General features: G+C 34.8%; 1 protein-coding gene across 2 annotated transcripts in view; it reads right to left on the bottom strand.

Moving 5' to 3' along the window:
* Positions 1-23,046, bottom strand: part of LOC150106701 (uncharacterized) — a 568,467-nt gene that overhangs the window by 299,469 nt on the left and 245,952 nt on the right. For both annotated transcript variants that reach the window (XM_090393288.1, XM_090393289.1), the window contains exons 7-8: positions 22,847-22,924; positions 12,640-12,836 (exon numbers count right to left, since the gene is read on the bottom strand). In XM_090393288.1, coding sequence (XP_090249414.1) covers positions 12,640-12,836; positions 22,847-22,924 — 275 coding nt within the window. The remainder of the gene's footprint in view (positions 1-12,639; positions 12,837-22,846; positions 22,925-23,046) is intronic.

The following is a 23,046-nucleotide window of genomic DNA, read 5'->3' on the forward strand; positions in this document are numbered from 1 at the left end:
TGATTACCACAGGATAATAATTCAAGTACAGTCAGAAACCAAACTGATTACTTGCTAATTCAATATTTTTGAAGTTCCATAAAGAAAACAAAAACCTATCCTAGTGTGGATATTGCTTCTGATTATAATCCACTCTTGATAGAGTTAAAACTTAGACTTAAAGCTATACTTAAGAAACATCAACAAAAAAGATTTGATCTAGGAAAGTTAAAAAAACCCAGAGATGAGAAAAAAATCTAACTGCCTCAGACCTTGGATACAACATGCGTGAGCCACAGAACGTGACAAGAACTAACATTATTCCAACAAGCATACAATAACGAATGTCTCATTTTGTATTCGGGTTCTTAATTAATCAACAGTTTGTGAAGTCAAAAAACAAACTTTTATACACAATCACCTCTGATGATGCAAGTCTTACGATGAACGAAACTTGTCAAGATTTTTTATTCTTTTATTTTTATCTTGATGAGTCATCATTCTCATAAAGAATGAATTATGTGTCCTGATAGAGTAAAAAAAAGAAAGATTGGATCACTGATGAAATTCTTTCTCTCATGGAGCAATGTAAATCATATAAAAATCAGAGTCCAACAAAATATAAAGTGGTTCATAAAATTATTAAAGACAAGATCAAAGAAGCAAAAGAAATCTGGATAGATGAAAAATGTAAAGAAATTGAATTTCTATCCTTCAGAAGCAGGAAAAGCATGACAGTTTTAATCTTCACAAAAAGCTGAAAGAAATCTCAGGTATGTAAGCGAAGGTTTCTGTGGGTAAGCAGTTCTGGAGATAGTTTTCAGTATTGAGACCACATGTTTATTAAACAATAAAAATAAAAGAATAAAAAATCTCGACAAGTTTCGTTCGTCGTAAGAGTTACATCATCAGGGGTGATTGTGTATAAAAGTTTGTTTTTTGACTTCACAAACTGTTGATTAATTGAGAACCTGAATACAAAATGAGACATTCGTTATTGTATGCTTGTTGGAACAATGTTAGTTGTTGTCACGTTCTGTGGCTCACACGTGTTGTATCCAAGGTCTGAGGCAGTTAGATTTTTTTATGAATGCAGACCACACTTGATGTAAAATCAAGCCTTGATTTTTATTGCATTGTGTAGGGATCCTAAGCATTTTTGCAGCTTCTCTTCTTTAAATTTTCTTGTGAAACAGACAAACATGTCATATGTTGATAAGAACAGTTTCACAAGAAAATTTAAAGAAGCTGCAAAAATGCTTAGGATCCCTACACAATGCAATAAAAATCAGGGCTTGATTTTACACAAAAACTTATCCTGGTGTGGATATTGCTTCTGATCATAATCCACTGTTGACAGAGTTAAAACTTAGACTGAAAGCTATACTTAAGAAACAACAACAAAAAAGATTTGATCTAGGAAAGTTAAAAAAACCCAGAGATAAGAAAAAACTGAGTCAAGATCTGAATCAAGAGATAGCACTTATCAAGAAATGACTCATCAAGAATGAATTATGTGTCCTGATAGAGTAACATTGTTCCAATAAGCATACAAGAACAAATCTTTCATTTTGTATTCAGGTTCTCAATTAATCAACAGTTTGTGAAGTTGAAAAACATCCAACTGACTATTAGTTATCAATTATCTTTGGTTGTTGTGTTAAACTTTTATACACCATTACCCCTGATGATGCGAGTCTTACGATGAACGAAACTTGTCGGGATTTTTTATTCTTTTATTTTTACTGTTTAATAAACATGTGGTCTCAATACCGAAAACTATCTCCAAATCTCAGGTATATTTAAGAAAAAATAACTATGTTATCCTTCAAAACAAAAAGGGAGAAATAATATCTGAAAAGGATGATAAAATATTTTTTATTCTTTTATTTTTACTGTTTAATAAACATGTGGTCTCAATACCGAAAACTATCTCCAAATCTCAGGTATATTTAAGAAAAAATAACTATGTTATCCTTCAAAACAAAAAGGGAGAAATAATATCTGAAAAGGATGATAAAATACAAGAATGGATGAAATATGTTGAAGAACTCTACTGATAACAGACAAAACACAGAAAATACTTATGAACAGATGGAAGATCTATGCATTCAAAGATTAGAATTTAGGCTGAACTCAGCTAAAAATGATAAAGCCTTAGGCCCTGATAGAATACATGCAGAAATAGTAAAGTAATTAGAAGGTGAAAACATTATTATATTAATAAAACTATTTAATAAGATCTACAATACCAGCATAATCTCTCAAGACTGGTTAAAGTCAATCTTTATCGTGCTACCTAAAACAGCAAATGCCAAAACTTGCAATTACTACAGTATGATCAGGCTACTGAGCCATGTTCTTAAAATGTTTCTGAAAATAATTCAAAAAAGAATATACAGAATATATGAAGATACTATCATTTGCTTCATCAACTTCAAGAAAGCATTTGACAAAGTCCAACACACTAAAATGATTGAATTATTACAAAGAATTGGATTAGATGTTAAAGACATCAGGATCATTGAAAACATATCGGAATCAAAAGGCATCTGTTCAAGTTGATGACATTATTACAGACACCCCCCCCCCATTAACATTAAAAGAGGAGTAAGACAGGAATGTGTGCTGTCACCTCTCCTTTTTAACATACACTCGAAAGCCATATTTCAAAAAATCTTAAAAGGAAGAGAGGAAGGGATTAATATAAATGGTAAAATCATCAATAATATCCAATATGCTGATGACACACTTCTCCTGGCAGACAATATTCAGGATCTTCAAAATCTTCTCGAGCTAGTGAACGAAGAGAGAACAAATGGAATTAAGAATAAATATCACCAAAACTAAATTTGTGGTTATAAGCAAGAAACCAATTCTTAATGCAGCACTTTCTTTAAATGGGAAACAAATAGAAAGAGAGACAAAATTTAAATATCTCAGATGCTGGTTAAAAGGTAGAACTGAAATAGGATCAAAGTGCTTATGAGTTGAGATAAGAATTTTGCTAGATAGTAGGAGGATCAATACAGTCTATTGGATCTAAGAGGAACACAATTTTTATGGATTTTTTTCACACTCTTGAAAACAAGGGGGTTCTAACAAAATGAGTATTTCAGTTTTTTGGGAGTATTTTTTTTCCATCTGAAAAATTCTACCAGTAGAGAATTCAAACCAGTTGAATTCTCTAATGGTTGGATTTGTCAGTCAGAAAGAAAATACTCCCAAAAAACTGAAATACTCATTTTGTTGTCCAATGCTATGTATGGTCTGTACTGCTGAACAGACCATACATAGCATTGGATCTTGAAGACAATATCAATAAAAAAAAACTTGAAGCCTTTGATATGTGGTTATACAGATGAAGAAGAAGGACTGGAACAAATGGGAAACCATGTAAACTCTTAGATACCATAAAAAGAAGAAAACTGCATATCTTGGTCACTTACTTCATAATGAAAAATATAAGATACTTCAATGATTATAAAGGGGAAGATAAATGGAAGAGGAGGACAAGGAAGATGAAGAAGATCTTGGCTGGCAGACATCAGAATGCTAGTGTTTCCTCTGACCTCTAATAACATGTCCTTTTTGCTTACATAGCTGAGATCAAGACTAAAGTAATAAATGTCTGCTCTGTGATAGTTATCAGTTTCAAATGTTGTTTTACTGTTCCTTTTTATCCTTGACAATGTCCTTGTGATAAGGATGAAATATTGAGGACAATAAATCTATTTTTACATATTTTATTTCATGCATGTAATGCTATTCACACTTCATAAAAAATGTCTGACACATATTTCCTTAAACTGGAAAACATTTACTAATCACTCCATTACAACTTATATGTCTCGATCACATCATCTCAACTTCTTCTATCCACCAAACATTGCAAATCACATGCTATTGATCTATTCTCATAGCCATTTTGCAATGTCAGTAACATCTTGGTTACCCACCTCTATACTGTAACCTCTCCAAAGTTTTCTAATCCCCCCTAAATCCAGGTGACCAGATCTGTGTACATACGTACAGATTTTGTTTAATCAGGGCTTTATGCAGTTTAAATCATATTCTTAACTTCACCCTAAACTTCAATGTTCCATCATTCCAAATTCCTTGCCTATTCCTAAAGTTCAATGCCTTAGATACAAATCAGCATCCAGTAGCATCATTTGTAATAACTCTTCCCAGTGTCATATCATCTGTCAACAAATGAATATCTCCCTGCAAATATTTCAACTTACAACTACAGATCATCTATATTGTAGCTGATAATAGCTTATTCAAAGGAAAGAAAGAAAGAGTAGGAGCAGCTACCAAGTTATATTTTTTTAGGATATTTGAAACAGGTTCAGAGATTCTGGCAGTGTACACTAAATAGGGATTCTAAATGCAGGGCCAGAGTTCTTAAGAGCAGACTTGTATATATTTATGATATTTTTATTTGGGCTGAAGCTATTCTGCTGCATAAAAACAAAATTTACATGCAAATATATATTGAATAGCGGAAGAAAATTATTACCTTCAACATCTAGAATACTTATTATTTGCTTCCATATAACCTCAGCCATCATGGTGGGTATGCTATGTGGATAACGTCTTCACTATTTGGCCACATCCTGAAGCCACTCTACCTTCATTCCTTACTAAAATCAACAGCATATATTCTCATACAAATTCACCACGTATATATACAGGGTGTTCGGGATAAATTTGACATATTTATAATTAATTATATTTTTCCGTAAGTTACATGTATTAACACACACTTCTCTTCATTTAAAAGTTTGGACCCTTCTTCATTCATATACAAGATGTCAGAAAGGATGGATAGCTGGAACCCACCTGAATCATGGAAGAGAATAACTTGTATCATGATGATTCGTGCCCGCCATCAAAATAAGGATATTACGACTGCTGCCCAATGCTCCCTGAATACAGTAAAAACAATCAGGCATGAACTAGAGACTTGCAATGGTGACTACGAGGATGTAGCAAGAAGAAAGATCCCTAGCAGACGATCTGATTGCGTTCGTACAGCAGAATTCCTCGCAAATCTGCAGGAACAGGTGTTGAAGAACCCTGGCATTGGAATTCGGGCTTTGTTCGTGGAGTTGCTAACTGTAGTCAAGCCCTGGATAACAAGGGTAGCCAATGGTAGGCCGTATGTATGGCAGCAGGATTCGGCCCCTTGCCACACCTCTGGGAAAAGTCAAAAATGGTTGTCTGAAAATTTCTACGACTTCACCAGTCCAAATGTTTGGCCTCCAAACTCCCCAGACCTTAACCCCATGGATTATTTTGTATGGGGCGCAGTTGAAAAAGACACCAATCGCACTTCCAGTAATACAAAAGCCCAGTTAATGGATAAAATTAAAACAGTTTTTGCGGCCCTTCCCAGGGAGACTGTAGCATCAGCTTGTTCGAGGTTCCGAAGCAGAATTGAAGCTGTGATCGATGCTAATGGTGGTTATTTTAGTAAATCTTGTTGATAGTATTGTAATTAACTCTGCCTGTAATGTTTTTTTTGTCAATTCATTAAATTTAATAGATACAAAGAAGATTTTCTTTTTCCTTACGAAACTGTCAAATTTATCCCGAACACCCTGTATATATATATATATATAAAGGAACAGAAATTATTGTTTCTGAATATCTTACTTTCCTACTCTCCAAATGGCATAATAACCACTTCAGGCTAATATATACAACAATATTCTGCACATCATCATCCATCTCAAAAATATGCATAATCAAAATGCCTCTTAATAGAGCATAGGTCATCTATTCCAACCCCTATGACCTTAAACTGGAACTTCACACAATACAAGGAATTATGTGGCATAATGGCTTCAGTACAAAAAAAAAAAAAAAAAATCCATTGTATCATTAATGCATACAAGCTTGTTTCTAAGAACTCCTACATAGAATTACAATTCCATACACCTGCTGAAATCTTTCAACTAATTTTAACGACAGGACTCTTAAGAGAGTACCAAAGCACTAGTATAACATTGCTTAAACTTGAAATAGAATGAATATGCTCCTTCAATAAAAATTGGTAAAAGGATTATTAATTGTAAAGAATCATTTTTTAAAAATTTGTGTGTGTGTGTTTAATTTTATTTTTTAATGTGACTCCTGCCCACGAAAGGTAAACCTATAGCACATTAATAATGTTGGCAAGTTTGTTTTGTACTTTTATTAATTTCCGTAATTTGTTTTGTATTTTTATTCAATTTTTTACTTTGTCTGGAAGCCCTGCATCTAGAGAACAAACAGAATTTTTTTAAGCCACTTCAGGCCTCCGATAAGCAGAAAGATGGTCTCACACCAGGTGATAAAATTCCTTTCCCACCTAATGATAATCACAAACCTTCATGTCCATGGTGAGATAGCCTGCTGGTTGGAGAGCAGATATGCTAAACACTCATATTTGCATAGCTTACAGATTTGCACACTGATTCATTTACGTCATGTCCCATCTGATCAGTTCACTATAATTCACAATTCTTATTATACTGTGGTATGATAGGAGTAATGAATTACAGATATATAATCTTGACTTTCTTACTCTTTTGTTTATTTTTTATATTTACCATTATTCTCTTCAGTTTAGACTCTCCAATCCTGATTATCATCTATGCAATAATTAAACATCAATGGCTCTAGATCAAAAGACTAGGTATAGCATCTGTCACTCTTCCCCTCCATGTAGATATTCTCTCCCAAAAAGTTGCCAGCATCTAAAGAAGTGAAAAATATATTTTTTTTGCATGGAATGGGTGTTAAATGCACCAATGCTGAATGTGCTCAAGGCATGATAGAAAGTGTTTCCTTCTGTTATTAGTCTTATGACGCTTCATGGAGGAAACCATGAAATAATACTAATACTGTTGTTGTTGTAATGTGCCATCCAGTTGATTTCGATTCTTGGTGATCCTATGAATAAAAGCTCTCCATCCCATTCATCCTTTCTTTCAGTAAGTTCAAGTCGATAAGTTATTTTATGCTATCTATTCAACTCTTTTGTGGTTTTCCCTCTTCTCATTCCTTCAATCTTTCCAAACATAACTGCTTTTCGAATGATTCATCATCTCACATAATATGACCAAAGTACATTAACTTCTACTTAGTGATCATCACATCCAAGGAGCATTCTGTCTTTATATTCTCTAAAACCTTCTTATTGTCATTCTTGTAGTGCATGGGATTCTTAATAGTCTCCTCCACATACTCATAACTCAAATGAATCAATTTGCTTTCTGTCTTCTTAATAGTCCAGATTTAACATCCACACATCACTACTGGAAATACCACTGCTTTGAAATTCAAACTTTGGTGGCCTTACTCACACCTCTATCTTTCATACTTTTTGTCAGGTTTAACAACACTTTTTTATATATGACTATCCTTCTTCTAATTTCATTTTTACATTTACCATCATTTCTGATTCTGGACCTCAGTAAATCATAACTTTCAATCATTTCAATTTTATCTCCATCTATTAGAAATTCATTTATACTGCCAGAAGCCATCACTTTTGTTTTGCTGATGTTTAAATTAAGCCTAGCTTCATGGCTTTGTTACTTTCTGTTTTAACCAATAGAATCAACTGCTCCAGATCTTCCTTAGTTTCTGCTATGAGGGTTGTGTCATCTGCATATCTTAAATTATTTTTTTCTGTCCCAAATCTTAATTCCAGCTGGATTTTTATCTAAATCAGCCATTCTCATAATATATTCGCTATAATTATTAAAAAGGTAGGCCAACAGTATACAACCCTGCTGCGCCCTTTTCACTCGAACACTATCTGCTTCTCCAAAGACTGTTTTTACTGAAGCTTCTTGATTGTCCTGCAGCTCTCTTATCAAGAGAATTAGATGTTCAGGTACTCCCATTGATCTCATTACAATCCACAGTCTGTTGTGATCCACACAATCAAAAGCTTTCTTATAATCAAGAAAACAGATTATTATTATTATTATTATCCCAAGACCTCATGGAGTCAAAGGCTCATCTGGGAGGTCCTTTTATCACACACACACAGCTCATCATACCATGCCTTGAACACATTCAAACTCGTTGCAGACACCACACTCTCAGGCAAGGCATTCCAATCATTTACAACTCTGCACGAAAAAAAACCTGCCTTTCACTCCCCTACTCACACCCCTCCTTATACAGTTTCCAGGGATGACCTCTGGTTCTCCCTCGATCTCCCACTATTTTCTGTAGAACTTCTCCAGCACTGATCCTATAACAACCCCTTACCTTGTGGGTCTCTATCATAGTTCCCCTCTTCCTCCTGTCTACCAGACTCTGCAAAGTACATCTTCTCAATCTTTCCTCATATACGACATTCCAGAGGTAGGTCAGCAACTACCTTAGTCTGCTTCTTTTGAATTCTCTTGTTCTTTCCATAATCCATCTCATGTTTGCTATTTGGTCTCTTGGTCCAATACCTCTTCTAAAGCCTGCATATTCTTGTGGCATTTCTCTATTCACATATGGCTCCACCCTTTGTTAGATCGCGTTCAGCATAATTTTACTTGCATGTGAAATTAAAGTGGTGGTTCTATAATTCTCACAATCTCTGGGATTCGATTTTTAAAAAAAATTTTTTTTTTTTAATTGGGATGAATACTGATGTTTTCCGATCTCTAGGCCAGTATATTTTCTTCCAAACCTGTTGACAAATTTCAGTCAAAACATTCACTACTTCATTCCCAGCTGCTCTCAATAATTCCACTGACACACCATCAGTTCAAGAAGCTTTTGGCAGCTTTCATTGCTGATATCACTTTACTTTTCATTATCATGGGGTCCTTAACAGATTCTCTCCATTTAAATTCTCCTTCAATATTATTATCTTTCTTGTACAAGTCCTCTACGTACTCTTTCCATCTTTTTTTTCACTGCTGCTGCTTCTTCCATCAGACATTTTCCTGAATTACTTTTTCACAACTTCTAATCTAGGAATAAATGTTCCTGTAACATCATTTATTTTTCTAAACAGATCTCTTGTTCTACCCATAATATTGCTTTCTTCAATTTCCTTGCACCATTTGTTTAGATATTTTTCCTTATCTTTCCTATCCTATCTTTGGAAATCTGCACTCAGTTATCCAACCCTTTCTTTGTTTCTCTGAAGTTTCATTTTTCTTCTTTCCTCTGCTATCTGAATAGCTTCTTCTGACAACCGTTTACAATCTTTCTTTCGTGTTGATTTACTTAAAGTCTTCTTTGCTGCTTCCATGACTGTACATTTTGTTTCTTTTTCTGGCTCTTCTAATTCTTTTCCTGTCTTCTCCAAACTTTTTAATTTCTTTCCAACTTCTACTTTAAATGCTTCATTTATAGGATTTAAATCAAATTTGATACTGTCCTTTTATTTCTTCTTAGCACTTAATTTCAATTTAACTTCAGCTATTAATAATTGATGATCTGTAACACAGTCTACTACTGTAACACAGTCTACTACTAGCACTTATCCAACTTCTGCTGACAACAATATAATCTATCTGATTTCTGTATTCTCCATTAGGTGAAGTCCATGTATACAATCTTCTTTTAATTCCTCAGTTCTTAACCAAATTTTCCAGTGATGCCTCATTGTTCTTTTCATCCACTTTTGCATTCCAATCACCTAATACCAAGAGAAAATCTGTTTTATCAATACTGTATACTACTTGTTGCAAGCTGCTGTAAAATTCTTCTTCCCATTCTTCACTTGAATCTGTAGCAGGTACATACACCTGTATGAGTGCAAAATTCACTGGGTATGTCTTTATTCTGATTAGAATTATTCTATTGGACACTGAGTTGGAATCCAAAATGTATTTTCTGTATTCTCTTCTAACTATGAATGTGCTACTCCATTTCTTTGAAGGCTTTCATGTCCAAGTAATACATCATGAAACCATCGGTATCAAAGTGACCCATTCCTGTCCATCTCAGTTCAGTGATTTCTAACATCTCAACTTGAGTTCTTTCTTCACCAGTTCCAGTTTTCCTTGATACATGCTTCTTACAATTCATGTTCCTATTTTATGTAAATCAGTAAAATGGCAGATCTTCTGGGATTAACTCTATCAAAAGCTGAACTTCCAGAATGCTCTGATCCAGCTTCATCAACCTTGTTAACATTGGAAGTTCCTCTCTGCTCTTCCCCAATAGCCATTTCAGTGCCTTATGACCTAGGTGTCCCATCTTCCAGCACTATATCACAATAACTTAAGCCTCTGTTCATAAGATTTTCTTGGCAAAATATATACAGAAGTGTTTGCCATTGCCTTCTTCTGTGTTTGTTTAGCCTACTAGGTAAGACTAAACAAACTGCAAAAGATGAAGAAAAGTAAAATAGAAAAGATTGGGGGGGGGGAGTAAGAATGAAAGAAAGAAAGAAGAGTAGAGATCAGTCTACAGATAATATAACAGATGTATATTAAATGAAATATGGCATGGTCTAGCATCAGGTACCTCGGATTCGTCACTCCCATACTCACTAAAGTGAGCCGTTCAGGGGAATTGTATGGAATTTTTGTAGTAAATTAAAGGGGGAGAGAGAGAGAGAGAGAGAGGGAGAAAATTATTTTTCATTTAGGTAATAGGGAATAACTTCATCTGTAAATCAAACATTATTCAAGTATTCATTATTCTTTAGGACTGCATGAATAATACAGAAGTAGATAAGCCAGTTTAGTGAATGTTTCATGGTTTCCTCAAATGGTCTTTTATTGATTATTACCAAGCTCTATCATAATGAAACCTTACAACAATAATAAGATATCATTTTTAATGACTAAATACTTGGTACATGCAATTACCTTTAAAAATTGTATAATCTAATATTAAATATAGCAATATTAGCATTAAAGAGTTCTTCCGCTATGTGGCAAGTAAAAGGAAGAATGACTTCGGAAGGATAACTTTAGTGGGTGCTGATGGTATTGAGGTAACCAATTCAGATGTAATAGTGGAGTTACTGAGTGATCACTTTTCAAAAGTCTATCACCCAAGTGAGGATATCTCTGTACCTGTTACAATAACTAATGTGAGAATTGAAGTTAATAAATCAGAGGTACTTAGAATATCGCAAAATTTAAATGCAAACACTGCTGTAGGTTTAGATGGAATATCAGCTCAGGTGTTGCGTGAATGTGCGAAGGAATTGTCAATGCCTTTTACTTGGTTATTTAACTTAAGTTTGAACTCTTGTATGATCCCTAGGGAGTGGAAGGAAGGCAAAGTAGCGCCTTTGCATAAAGGTGGCTCTAAAACTGTGGTAGTTAATTACAGACCAATCACCATCTTGGGAGTGGTGATAGAAGTATTGGAAAAGTTGGTTAAAGATATAATTCAAGAATGGGTGGATCCGGATATGATACTCTTTAGGGACCAACATGGTTTTGTTAAAGGTCAATCCTGCCTTAGCAATTTATTAACTTTTTATAATAGAATGACATCTGAGTTGGACAAAGGAAATGGCTACACAGTGGTACTTCTGGATTTTGCTAAGGCTTTTGACAGAATACCCTATGGAATACTGTTGCACAAATTAGAGCAGATGGGGGATGGATACTAAACTGGTGATATGGATAAGAGAATGGCTCTGGGAGAGATACCAGAAAGTGGTTTATGGAGGAGCAGATTCCAGGATGAGGCAGGTGACCAGTGGTGTGCCTCAGGGCTCTGTGCTTGGGCCATTATTGTTTAATTTGTACATAAATGATATAGGAAATGGCTTAAAGGGAGATATTCAGTTGTTTACTGATGATGCAAAGTTGGGTAGTGCAATAAAAAATCAAGCTGATATTGAGAGTTTGCAGGATGATTTAAATAAGCTGGCAAAATAGGCAAAAGTTAATGGATGTCAGTTCAATTTGGAAAAATGTAAAGTTATGCATTGTGGGATTAAAAGATTACTAGCTGTGTACTACACTGATGGAACGGTACTCCAAGAGATTGATGAGGCTAGGGACTTGGGGGTGTTGGTGGATAGGGAGATGAAGTTCAGAGGACACATTGCTAAGGTGCCCAAGATTTCACATAGGATTACTTGGTTATTGAAGAACACACTAACATCAGGAGATAAAGAGGTTATTAATCCTTTCTATAAGGCATTGATATTTCCACATTTGAATTACTGTGCTCAAGTCTGGTCACCTGGATTCCTTGGAGATGAGGAGGCTGTGGAGAGGGTTCAGAGGAGAGTGACTAAGTTGGTGAGTGATGTAAAAAATGCTCCCTATATTGATAGATTGAGAGCTTGTGGATTGCAGAGGTTGGTTGATAGGTGGAGAAGAGGGGATATGATAGAAACATTTAAATTACTAAAAGGTTTTTATAAGATTGATGTAGGGTAAATATTTCAGCTGTGTGATAGTGATGGAAGAACAAGAGGTCATCCCTGGAAATTAAGGAAAAGTGTGGTTAACAAGGGTGTGAGAACTAGATTTTTCACCTGGAGGGTTGTGAATGAGTGGAATGCATTGCCTGACTCAGTTGTGAGTTCTTCGTCTGTAAATGAATTCAAGAAGAGATATGATAGATATTGTTTTGATAGTTTGGGTCTCCCGTGATGAGTCTACTGAGTTCATGAAGATACCTGTAATAATAATAATAATAAAGCAGCTTAATAACTATCTATCTCACCTCCAATCTCAGTAAGTTTAACTTCTGAGAAATCACAAGTGACATCAGGCAATCTGTAATTCTGAGGGTCATCAATCTCATATATAAGCTGTTCAGCAACTGTTCCAAATGAAACAAGACCACCTGTTTTGGCAGGTTTAGTAATAATAAACTTTCCATCTTGTGAACACTCAACAATAGGAAAACCAATATAATCCCTGAAAAAGCAGAGTATCAATTTATTTTTTCAATTACTATCATCTGAAAATAATTAGAACCTTGCAAAATATTACAATAAAATTATAAAAGCTTTCTGTAACATCTCACATATGAAACTTCTTGTTGCATCATTAAAAGGAATAGTTGCTCTTAAAGGTATGGCAAAAAAAAAAAGGAAAAGGCAATAAAAATGAGAAAAATTAACAGGAAGATTTTACCAAAAGTTGCATTTCATTCAGTGTGTGTGTGTTCTCAAAACAATTCCTTTTCTTTATGTTATACAGTGATAAAATAATGAGTTAAGTTGTTTTGAATTGTGGCCAAGCAACTGAAGCTATACGGCTAGTGTTTTTATTGTGTGTGTGTGTGTGTGTGTGTGTGTGTGTGTGTGTGTGTGTGTGTGTGTGTGTGTGTGTGTGTGTGTGTGTGTGTGTGTGTGTGTGTGTGTGCACATGTTTATTCTTTTTCTAGCTGGTGTTATGGGATGAAAAACTTTGTCATCACTATAAAGGACAAGTTAATTCACCTCTAGCTGTGATGAAAGCTCCTTATAAAAGATCTTTGTATCACTAGGCATAATTCAAACCCAGATATTTCCAACTAATTACAGGCCAAATTTTGTGATGGTCCTCATGACTGCATTAGAGAGGCACTTTAGTTAGATAATGGCACCAGCATTACAACCATTTTGGTACCAATTGTGTATTGTCATTATACTGCTTCAGCATTCAGTTAACTATAATTTACTTTGACAAAGACTGAACAACACAAATTACTTGCAGATGGGTTAGTAGCAACTATATTCTGACCCAGTATTGTAATCCTATTGTATATACAGTAGATGACTGTTTTACTTTAGGAGAGCTAACCAGTTTCCTTGTATATTTCACTCGATAATGACATACATACTAGTTCAAAAAATGGATAGCAATTAAACCTCCTTACACAAGTGATTTCCACTATTTAACCTTTATCACTAAAGGTTCCTTACATTCTGTTAAAATATAAAATTCTCACCTTACATAATTTGTGTTAATAAAAAATTACAAACTTTGTTTACCCATAATTTACCCTGATATAAGCAAACAGTGAAGAATGAAACTTCCCAAACAAATATCTTGTATACTGAGAACAGAAATAACAAAAGCACATTTCCTACAGATTTCCTAAATTTAAGACAATTCTTCTTCTAAAATATCAAATTATCATAAAATATTGTATTCTGTATTTCTTTAGGATTTTTGTTAATTTTTCTGATGTGTCCCAGATATAATGGTGATAAATTTTGTGTAGTCTCTGTTTTAGAGGATGGGGGGGGAGGTGGATTATGGAGTTTTTTAAATACTTTTTTGGATTTAGTGGGAATTATGGCAAATGATTGAAAAAGTGTTAAGAATGTCATCAAGTTAAGGCACTATTATCAGAACTGATTAATTTTGCCCCATTATATAGCAGTGAATTAATTGAAACAAGCCAAATGTTTGTCAAGCTTCTGGTTTTTGTTTCAGTTCACAATAATTTGGTTTTAGTTTACCATTTTGGTTGAGCACTGCATGTTTTAACTGTCTTCTCTACTATGTTTATTAATAGTGTCATGCATTTTTAATAGTGTAAAGAAGTTGACATTTGTAGTGTTTTATTCATTTTGTGTAACTATCAAATGGATACACCTCCAAGAAACATTCAAAAATATGTACTCTTTCTCAGCATACATCCATGACTCAAAGACAAATTGCCAGTGAGTGTGGTGTTAGTTTGGGTACTGTTAATGCAATTTTAAAGAGGTTTGGGGGACAGGTATCTATTCACCTGACAGAAAAGGAAAATGTGGGCAAAAAAGGTAAACTACACTTACTTACAATCATTTACTAGTTAGGAAAAGCAAAATGAATCCAACATTGTCTACTGTAGACTTAAACAGAGACTTGGCAGCTAGCAGGATTAATATTTCTGACATTACAGTCCACTGAAGATTGTTGGAAGTAGGAAGGACTTCAACAAATGGCAAAGGCTATGCAGAAAAAGAGACTCCAGTGGGAAAGTGTACAAAGATTATACTATGGAGAAGTGGAAGAAGGTCATATTCTCAGATGTGAACCATTTCTTTGTCCAAGGAGAGTGAATACCCTATGTTCGCAAATAAGAAGCTGAGAAGACTTCTCCCGTCCACCTTCAACAAGCTCCTAAACACCCAGCTAAAAAGATGTCCTGATACACACTGCAGTCCAGGATCATTTGTGCCTGTTGACAGTATGATGAAAAGTGATCGATACATAAAAATATTGATGAAAAAAGTGGTCCCACAGATCCAGAAAGACAAAGAATTCATCTTCCAACAGGATCACACTTCATGCCACACTTCAAAAAAAGTGAAAGCATTCGTAAAAAATCACGACATCCAAGTGCTTCAGTGGCCAGGTAACTATACTGATATTAATCCAATAGAAAATTTGTGGGCCACATTGAAAAAAGAGACTTGCAAAATTAAATTTTTTTTTTAAATGTGAGTGTTTGGATTAATTTGTTCAATACTGAACATGGTTTTTATAATACCATACTGTTGGAAGGGGGAGTGACTCTTGGTGAATATATCAACCACATGCAGGGTTTTCTGTTAACGGAGAATGCCAGGGATCATTGGGCTGGTGTGCAATCAGAATGTTTAGGAAGGGGAGAATGTTGTTATTTTCCTTTTCTAAGGTGAACTGGATCCTGAATGCTGATTGTTTACATGTATGTAAACAATCAGCCATGTGGTCAAATGGAGAACACATTATCTACATAACATAGCCAAATAGTGGGTTTATGTGAAGCATTGTTTAAGGCTTTCTCTTCGAAATAGTAAATAGAGGTGGTTGCTCCCTCAGTATGACAGGACTGAACAGAGAAGCAGGGCCATGATTGTTAATGAGTCAATGAGAAGATTATGCAGCAGGAATGGTGTGCAGTTTACAGATGTACCCAGTGATTATGATAAACGATATGACTTGTATATGACTGATGGACTGCATTTGAATGGTTTTGGAATTAGATATTTGGAGAGAGAGAGAGAGAGTGTATCATTCAATGAGACACTGGAAGTACAATATCAGGAAAACTAGCACTATTAGGTGAGGAAATGCAGTCAAGTGTGAGTTCTGCAACTGCTGAGATAAATGAGCATGTATACAGAAATGAATGATTATGCAATGCTGAATGCAGTTTCACAGGTTTAAAATGTGAATATGATAAATGAAATGACTTGTATATGCCTGATGGACTGCATTTGAGTAGTTTTGGAGTTAGATATTTGGAGATGCAAATGAATGTGAGGTAATGCCAGAAGTATCAGAAATAAAGAAGAGTTATCAGCATTGGTCTGCTCCACTTGGCCAAAAAATTATAGGCATCAGTGAGACCTGGTTGACAGAAAATGATATTGTTACAGGGATAGAATGTAGAAGGTACTGTATTTTCTAGGAAGATAGAGGGAATAGCATACAAGGTCAGGTATAGCTGTGATAGCTGAAGAACTACAACCAATAAAATTAGAAGTTAAAGATTTGGGTTAAAAGATTTTAGGACTGGGGAAAATGTCCATTTTAGGCTATCTGGTGTGAGATAGAGACCAATAGTACAAAATATATTCTTGATCACTGCTCCAGACCAAAAGGAAGATATGGATGCCATGCATTGGCAGATTAACATGAGTGCAGTATGCACAATTATTATAGGGGACCTAGATTAGAGGAACGAAAGGTGGCATGGAAAGATGGAAATGGAATTTATACAGTTGCTAAGGGATAATTACTTGAAACAGCAAATCATGGATAAGATCAGGGGTATGAGAGTGCTGGATCTGGTAACAGAATCAGAAGAGGCACCTATAACCAAGGTAGACTCCAATTGGAAAAGTGACCATGCAGTCTTTTTCTCTGAGGTTGATACACATGCAAAATTCCCTATCAAGAAAGAGCTCGTGTTGAACTACAAAGCTGATAATTATGACAGACTTAGCAGGAAGCTCGAAGCAGTGGCATGACTTAAAAAGCCACAAAGAAAGAATGTCTTTAGGTCAACATTTATTAGAATCAGTAGTACATGGGAAGTGATCAAGAATTTATTGTGCAATGAAACCTGTGGAGAATTCATGACTAAACAAACACACGTTATAAGTTTTAATAAGTAAATATTACATCCTAAGTATCATAGGACATTGTCAGTACAGTTAATTCAAACAATACCAGGAATAACATACAGTTAGGGTGCATTATTACAATGGAATCTCAATATGCGTGCAGCAGCGTGTTATAGAATTAATTTAAAATATAACTGGAGGGAAAAAAAATAGATAATTAAAATAAGATAACATATATAAAAATTATTTTACACAATTTTGTATGACAATTTCCCATACTTCAGGAATAGCAAGAACATCATTATGGTTTAGATTTGGTCTGTGAAGTAGGGCTTCAGCACTTTCTTTATATAAACATTCATGTTTATATAAAGATCTATGTAGAACTTTGGTCTTTTTCCAATGGATCCTATGGCTTGGGTTTTCAACTTGTGCGAGGCCAGATTTCTGCGGTTTGATTAGACAGATATGGTCTTGATGTTCCGAAATGCGTTTATGAACAGATCTATCTGTCTGTCCATAGTAAGACAATTTACAGGAGCATGAAACCTCGTACATACCAGGTAGCATCAGAGGTGAGAGTTTGTCTTTAGGAGAAGGTAACAAGTTATAGATCTGGTTGATTGGTTTGTAGGTAGTAGCAAGTTTGTATTTCTTCATAATTTTTGAAAGACATTCGGAGATGCCTTTGACATAAAGTATGGGAACCCTGCGGGCTTGTTCTTGTCTAGGTTGATGTGTGGGGAAGTGACTGAAAATTTTTTGAGTTGTTTTAAAATTGTATCCATTTAGAATGGCTGCATTTTTGATTATTTTCAATTCTTGGTTTAGAAATTCTTCAAAGGAGCAGAATCCGTGCGCTCTGGTTACTAATGATTTAATGATGCCAAATTTTTGAGATGGATGATGAGCAGAAGAATTGTGAATGTAGCGACCTGAAAATGTCGGCTTGCAATAGACAGAAGTGGAGATGGAACCATCTTCTTTTCTTTGGATGTGTAAATCCAGAAAGGAGATATACCCTGTGGAGATTCTTTTTCTAGTGTGAATTTGATGCGAGGATGAAGAAGGTTTATTTTATCTAGAAACAGCTTGTTTGGAATGACCCCAGACAGCAAAGACGTCATCAACATATCATAGCCAAATTTTGGTTTTGGTTTAAATGTGAAATTTTTTCCTCCAGGTATTCTAGAAACAGATTGGCTAAGTTTGGTGATAAGGGAGACCCCATTACTGTTCCTTCTTCTTGCTTGTAAATTTTTGTTAACTCAAAAATTTCCATCTGATATTGTTGAATTATTCAAATTTGTTATTATGTCTGGTTACTTCACTTGGAAAGAGAAAATTTAATTTGTATTGAAATACAAATGTATTGAAAAAATCAATGTAAATGCAGCAGTGGGATTAGATGGTATTTCAACTCAAATGCTACAAGAATGTGCAATAGAACTCGCAGTTGTTGGAAGTTTTTCCACTAGGTTATACTATAAATTAAAGATACCAAGAAATCATATTCTTGGTTTAATCCTTTATTCAAGTGTAAGCAAACAAAGTTTGTACCTGAAGTATTTTCAGGACTGGGGTAATTCATATATAAAAGCTAATTACTTCACATCACTTACCTTGGTATCTCATAATGCAAAGCATATATCCTTACAGACATGTATAATGCTATTCATAATAGGAAGGGTCACTACCCAGACTGGTTTTGATCGTTATTGAGGTCTCATCAGAGGGAGCCAGACCAAGAGGTGATACCAAGGTTGAAGTAATGCAGAAGTCATATTTTTATATACGAGTTGCCAAAAAGTAACACACCTTATTATTATAATACTCTGGATTAGATATAGATAGTTGTTGGAAGTTTTTCCCACTTGGTTATACTATAAATTAAAGGTACCAAGAAATTATATTCTTGGTTTAATCCTTTATCCAAGTGTAAGCAAAGGCTGTGAGGTCATTAGCTTCTATATATACAGGTTTCCCCAGTCCTGAAAATACTTCAGGCACAAACTTTGTTTGCTTACACTTGAATAAAGGATTAAACCAAGAATATAATTTCTTGGTATCTTTAATTTATAGTATAACCAAGTGGAAAATCTACCAACAACTATCTCTAATCTAGAGTATTTTAATAATAAGGTGTAATGTAACACCTTTTGGTTACTCATATATGTAAATATGACTTCTGCATTACTTCTTTAGTATCACCTCTGAACTTCATCGCGATACTAAACTACCAAGCATCAAGACACTCATGAAAAACATTGCAGAAAAATTCTTCGCAATAACAGAAAACCACCAGAACCAATTACTAAGACGGGTATCAAACTACAGACCACTTCTAACACAGAAGACCAAAAGCCATCTTAAAGTAAAAATCAACACAAACGCTCACAAAGAGCAGGTGTAATACCCACACAACAACAACCCCAAACTCAAGTAAAATAGAGATAAAGAGCCAAGGGCTCATTCCATCTGCCACAGAAGTTAACAGTATCACCTCTGGGTCTGGCTCTCACTGATGAACTTTCCAGCAATGATATTTCATGTCAGTAGAGAACTGCATTCTTGTTTACACAACAAGCAATGATTTTGTTTTTGTCTTACTGCCATGTTATGTTCTGAGCCAGGCATTAGTGTGTTTACACGTACTTTGTATTTTCAAATAGAAAGTTGATATAGTGAGAGAGAAAAAAAAAAGGAAAGCTGTTGATTAGAACAGAAGAGGTTCTGAAAGTGGGAGATTTATGGAAGAAATATAGTATAAACAAAAGGATGTTTCTTAAGTCAAAAATGGAAAAAAGTGTTCTTTGAAGGAAACAAATAGTTCTCCCAAAATTAATGGATGAATTTATTTCAAAGACAGCTAAGTTCCTTCCGATATATTAAGTTGAAAATTAACTTATTGTGAACTTGAAAGTGGTGGAATTTTTTGGCTCAAGGATAAGAAAGAAGTTTCCAGAAGGAAAAAAGGGAACTTTAAAATTAACTTTATATACTAATACTAACTAAAGAGCCAAGAGGCTATTTTTTTTGGCAATGTAAATTAAGTTAAGGGGGATAAAAAATCCTTCATTATTTCAATCAAAGTCGAATAAGAACTGCGAAGATCGAAATCTAAGCATTTCATGCCGAAGAACTTCCAGCGAGTCCAAGCATGTCAACACCTGGTAGTACAACACTAGGGCAACTCAGAGCAAAGGTGGAGCAAGTTCTGATCACTGTCCTTAATATTTTCTCATAATGTAAAATGCAGCTCCTAGGAAATGTATTACTGTTTTACGTTATGAGGGAAGGTCACTACCCAGACTGGTTTCGACCTCTATTGAGGTCTCATCAGTGAGTAGGTAGACCTGGATAATACCAAGGTTTAAGTGAACCGAACTTACATACTTTACTTTACGTGAAGTATGAGGCATGAAACGCTTAGATTTTGATCATCGCGGTTCTTTTTCGGCTTTGATTGAAATAATGAAGGATTTTTTATCCCCTTAACTTAATTTACGTCACTGAAAAGAATAGCCTCTTGGCTCTTTAGTGTAGTAATAACATAATAATTATTATGTTATTACTACACATATATTATAATATACGGGTACACCTTTCTGGCAATTCGTAAAGTATGTAAGTTCGGTTTACTTAAACCTTGGTATTATTGGTACCTTGGTACCTTCCCTCATAACGTAAAACATCTCCTAGGAGCTGCGTTTTACATTATGAGAAAATATTAAGGACAGTGATCAGAACTTGCTCCACCTTTGCTCTGAGTTGCCTTAGTGTTGTACTACCAGGTGTTGACTTACGTTTGGATTCACCGGAAGTTCTTCGGCATGAAACGCTTAGATTTCGATCTTCGTGGTTCTTATTCGGCTTTGATTGAAATAATGAAGGATTTTTTATCCCCTTAACTTAATTAACTTTATATTCTAAAGAAAGAGAAAAGGAATTGATATGTTAATAAAGAGCACATATTATCTTACCCATGGTAGGTTGTGCACAATTTTTCCCAAAGAAAAACAGGTATGAGTTTATTAATTATATTTCAATGGCCATTGTTGAGGGAGAGGAAGGAACTGTGCTTGATAAGTTTGAAGCTAGTAGCTTTTGTTTTTGTGTTCTCATCAAATCCTGTGATCTTGAAGGGAAGAAATAAGAAATCTTGTGTAATGTTTGTTCTTTGTCTGCTGTTATTTGTAGGCCTTTTATTTTCAGAATATAAGTTTTAGCTATAATGCTACATAGTATAATGCTTGCAAAACATAAGTAATTTACATAAACTGTTACACCCATGGAATACCATACTTTACACTAATATTATTAGTTTGCAATTAAAGATATTAAATTTGAATTTATTTTGTCTCCCACTTAATCTCTTTAATTCTTAAGTTTACTTATTATAATAATATCCTAGATCCAAATCTATGCTATTAACTGAAAGGTAAAAAAGTTAATAAATCACCCTGGTATATCACATAGTGGAGTACCTGAGGGTTCTGTACCTAGGAACACTACTCTTTAATTTGCATATTAAAGTGAAAAATTTATTGATCAATATTCAGTTGTTTGCTGGTGATGCAAAACTAGGGAGGGCAATAATTGATAAAGGTGATGTAGATATCCTGCAATATGATTTAAATAAAATGATATTGTGAGTGAAGGAAATTGGTTATGAAATTAATGTTGCAAAATATAAGGTTATGTAAGGTACATCCACGTGGTTAGCCTAGTGGTTCGCAACCATATGCCTGGGGGAAGGAGTGTCCTAGGTTCAATTTCCATCGACGACGTGAGAAACTCAAGGATCTTCCTCAGCTATAGCCAAGTTAGCCGGTCTTGGGAGTGGACAACAGGGTCCCCCCCCCCCAGTTTATCTGGGGTTTTTTCATCCTGCAAGCAGGCAAACCGGCCCCATGAACACACACACACGATTACAATTATAAATATCGCCATTAGGGGATGCAGCAGAGGAGTGGTGAACCAGCTGAATTAATACGCCAGTAACCCCTCATTAGGAGGGGACTCAACCTGTCCTAGGATGTAAGGTACTTCAGGTTGAAATGGTTACATACTGTGTATCACATTGATGGTAATGGATTGTAGGAAATTGATGAGGCTTGGAACTTGGGGGTAATTGTGGACAGAGAGTTGAATTTCAGATGGCATATTGCAAAAGTTGGTAAAATAACTCAAAGGATTATTTGGATGTTGAAAAACACACTAACAAGTAAATGCAATGAGGTTATTATCCCTCTTTATAAGGCTATTCTGCCACATCTTGACTACTGTACACAGATTTGGTTCACCTGGGTTTCTTGGAGATCAATAGGTGGCAGACAGGATTCAGAGTCAAGTGATGAAGCTGGTAATAGGAATGCTCCTTATAGGACAGATTGAAGGTCGGTAGGTTGTTGCAAAATTTAATTGATAGATAGGAAAAGAGGGACATGAGAGAAACTTATAAGTTATTAAAGGGGTTCTATAAGACTGACACAAAGGCAGTTCTTCAAAATATGACAAATAGAGAGAGAAAACCAGGGGCCACTCCTGAAAATTGTGTAAGAGCATGGTTAGCAAGGATGCACAAACTAGATTTTTGCTTGAAGAGTGGTGAATGAGTGGAATGGATTGACAGAATTAGCTATGAGTGTCCAGACAGTGAAGGAGAAGTATGATCAGTATTGTATCAATAAAGGAGTATGGGTCCCTCACAATGAGTCTTCTGACTCCATGAAGATACCTGTATAATAATAATCACAATAATTTTACTCACAATCCTGTACATATCAGGAATTTAATGATGATAATTTTACTCAGAGTGAAAAATAAACTTAGAAATAAAAAAATAAATAATTAAAACATAAAATGTTCATAATGAAAGCATATACCTACCAGTTAGGCACTTGATGCCAATCTGTAAAGATTCCTCCCACTGACTGGGCACCACATTCTATAAGATGACCTGCCAAACTGCAATTTCATCAAATTTATTTAAGACCCTAAGATTTATTTATAACTTTTTTTTTCTACTTTTAAAAGTTTGCAGCACCAAATATTTTGAAGAAAAATAAAATGAACTTAGAATACTTAAT

This window comes from Typopeltis vanoorti, chromosome 5 (assembly GCF_054136105.1).
Source record: "Typopeltis vanoorti isolate ZY-2024b chromosome 5, IOZ_Tvanoo_1.0, whole genome shotgun sequence".
NCBI classification, from domain to species: domain Eukaryota; kingdom Metazoa; phylum Arthropoda; class Arachnida; order Uropygi; family Thelyphonidae; genus Typopeltis; species Typopeltis vanoorti.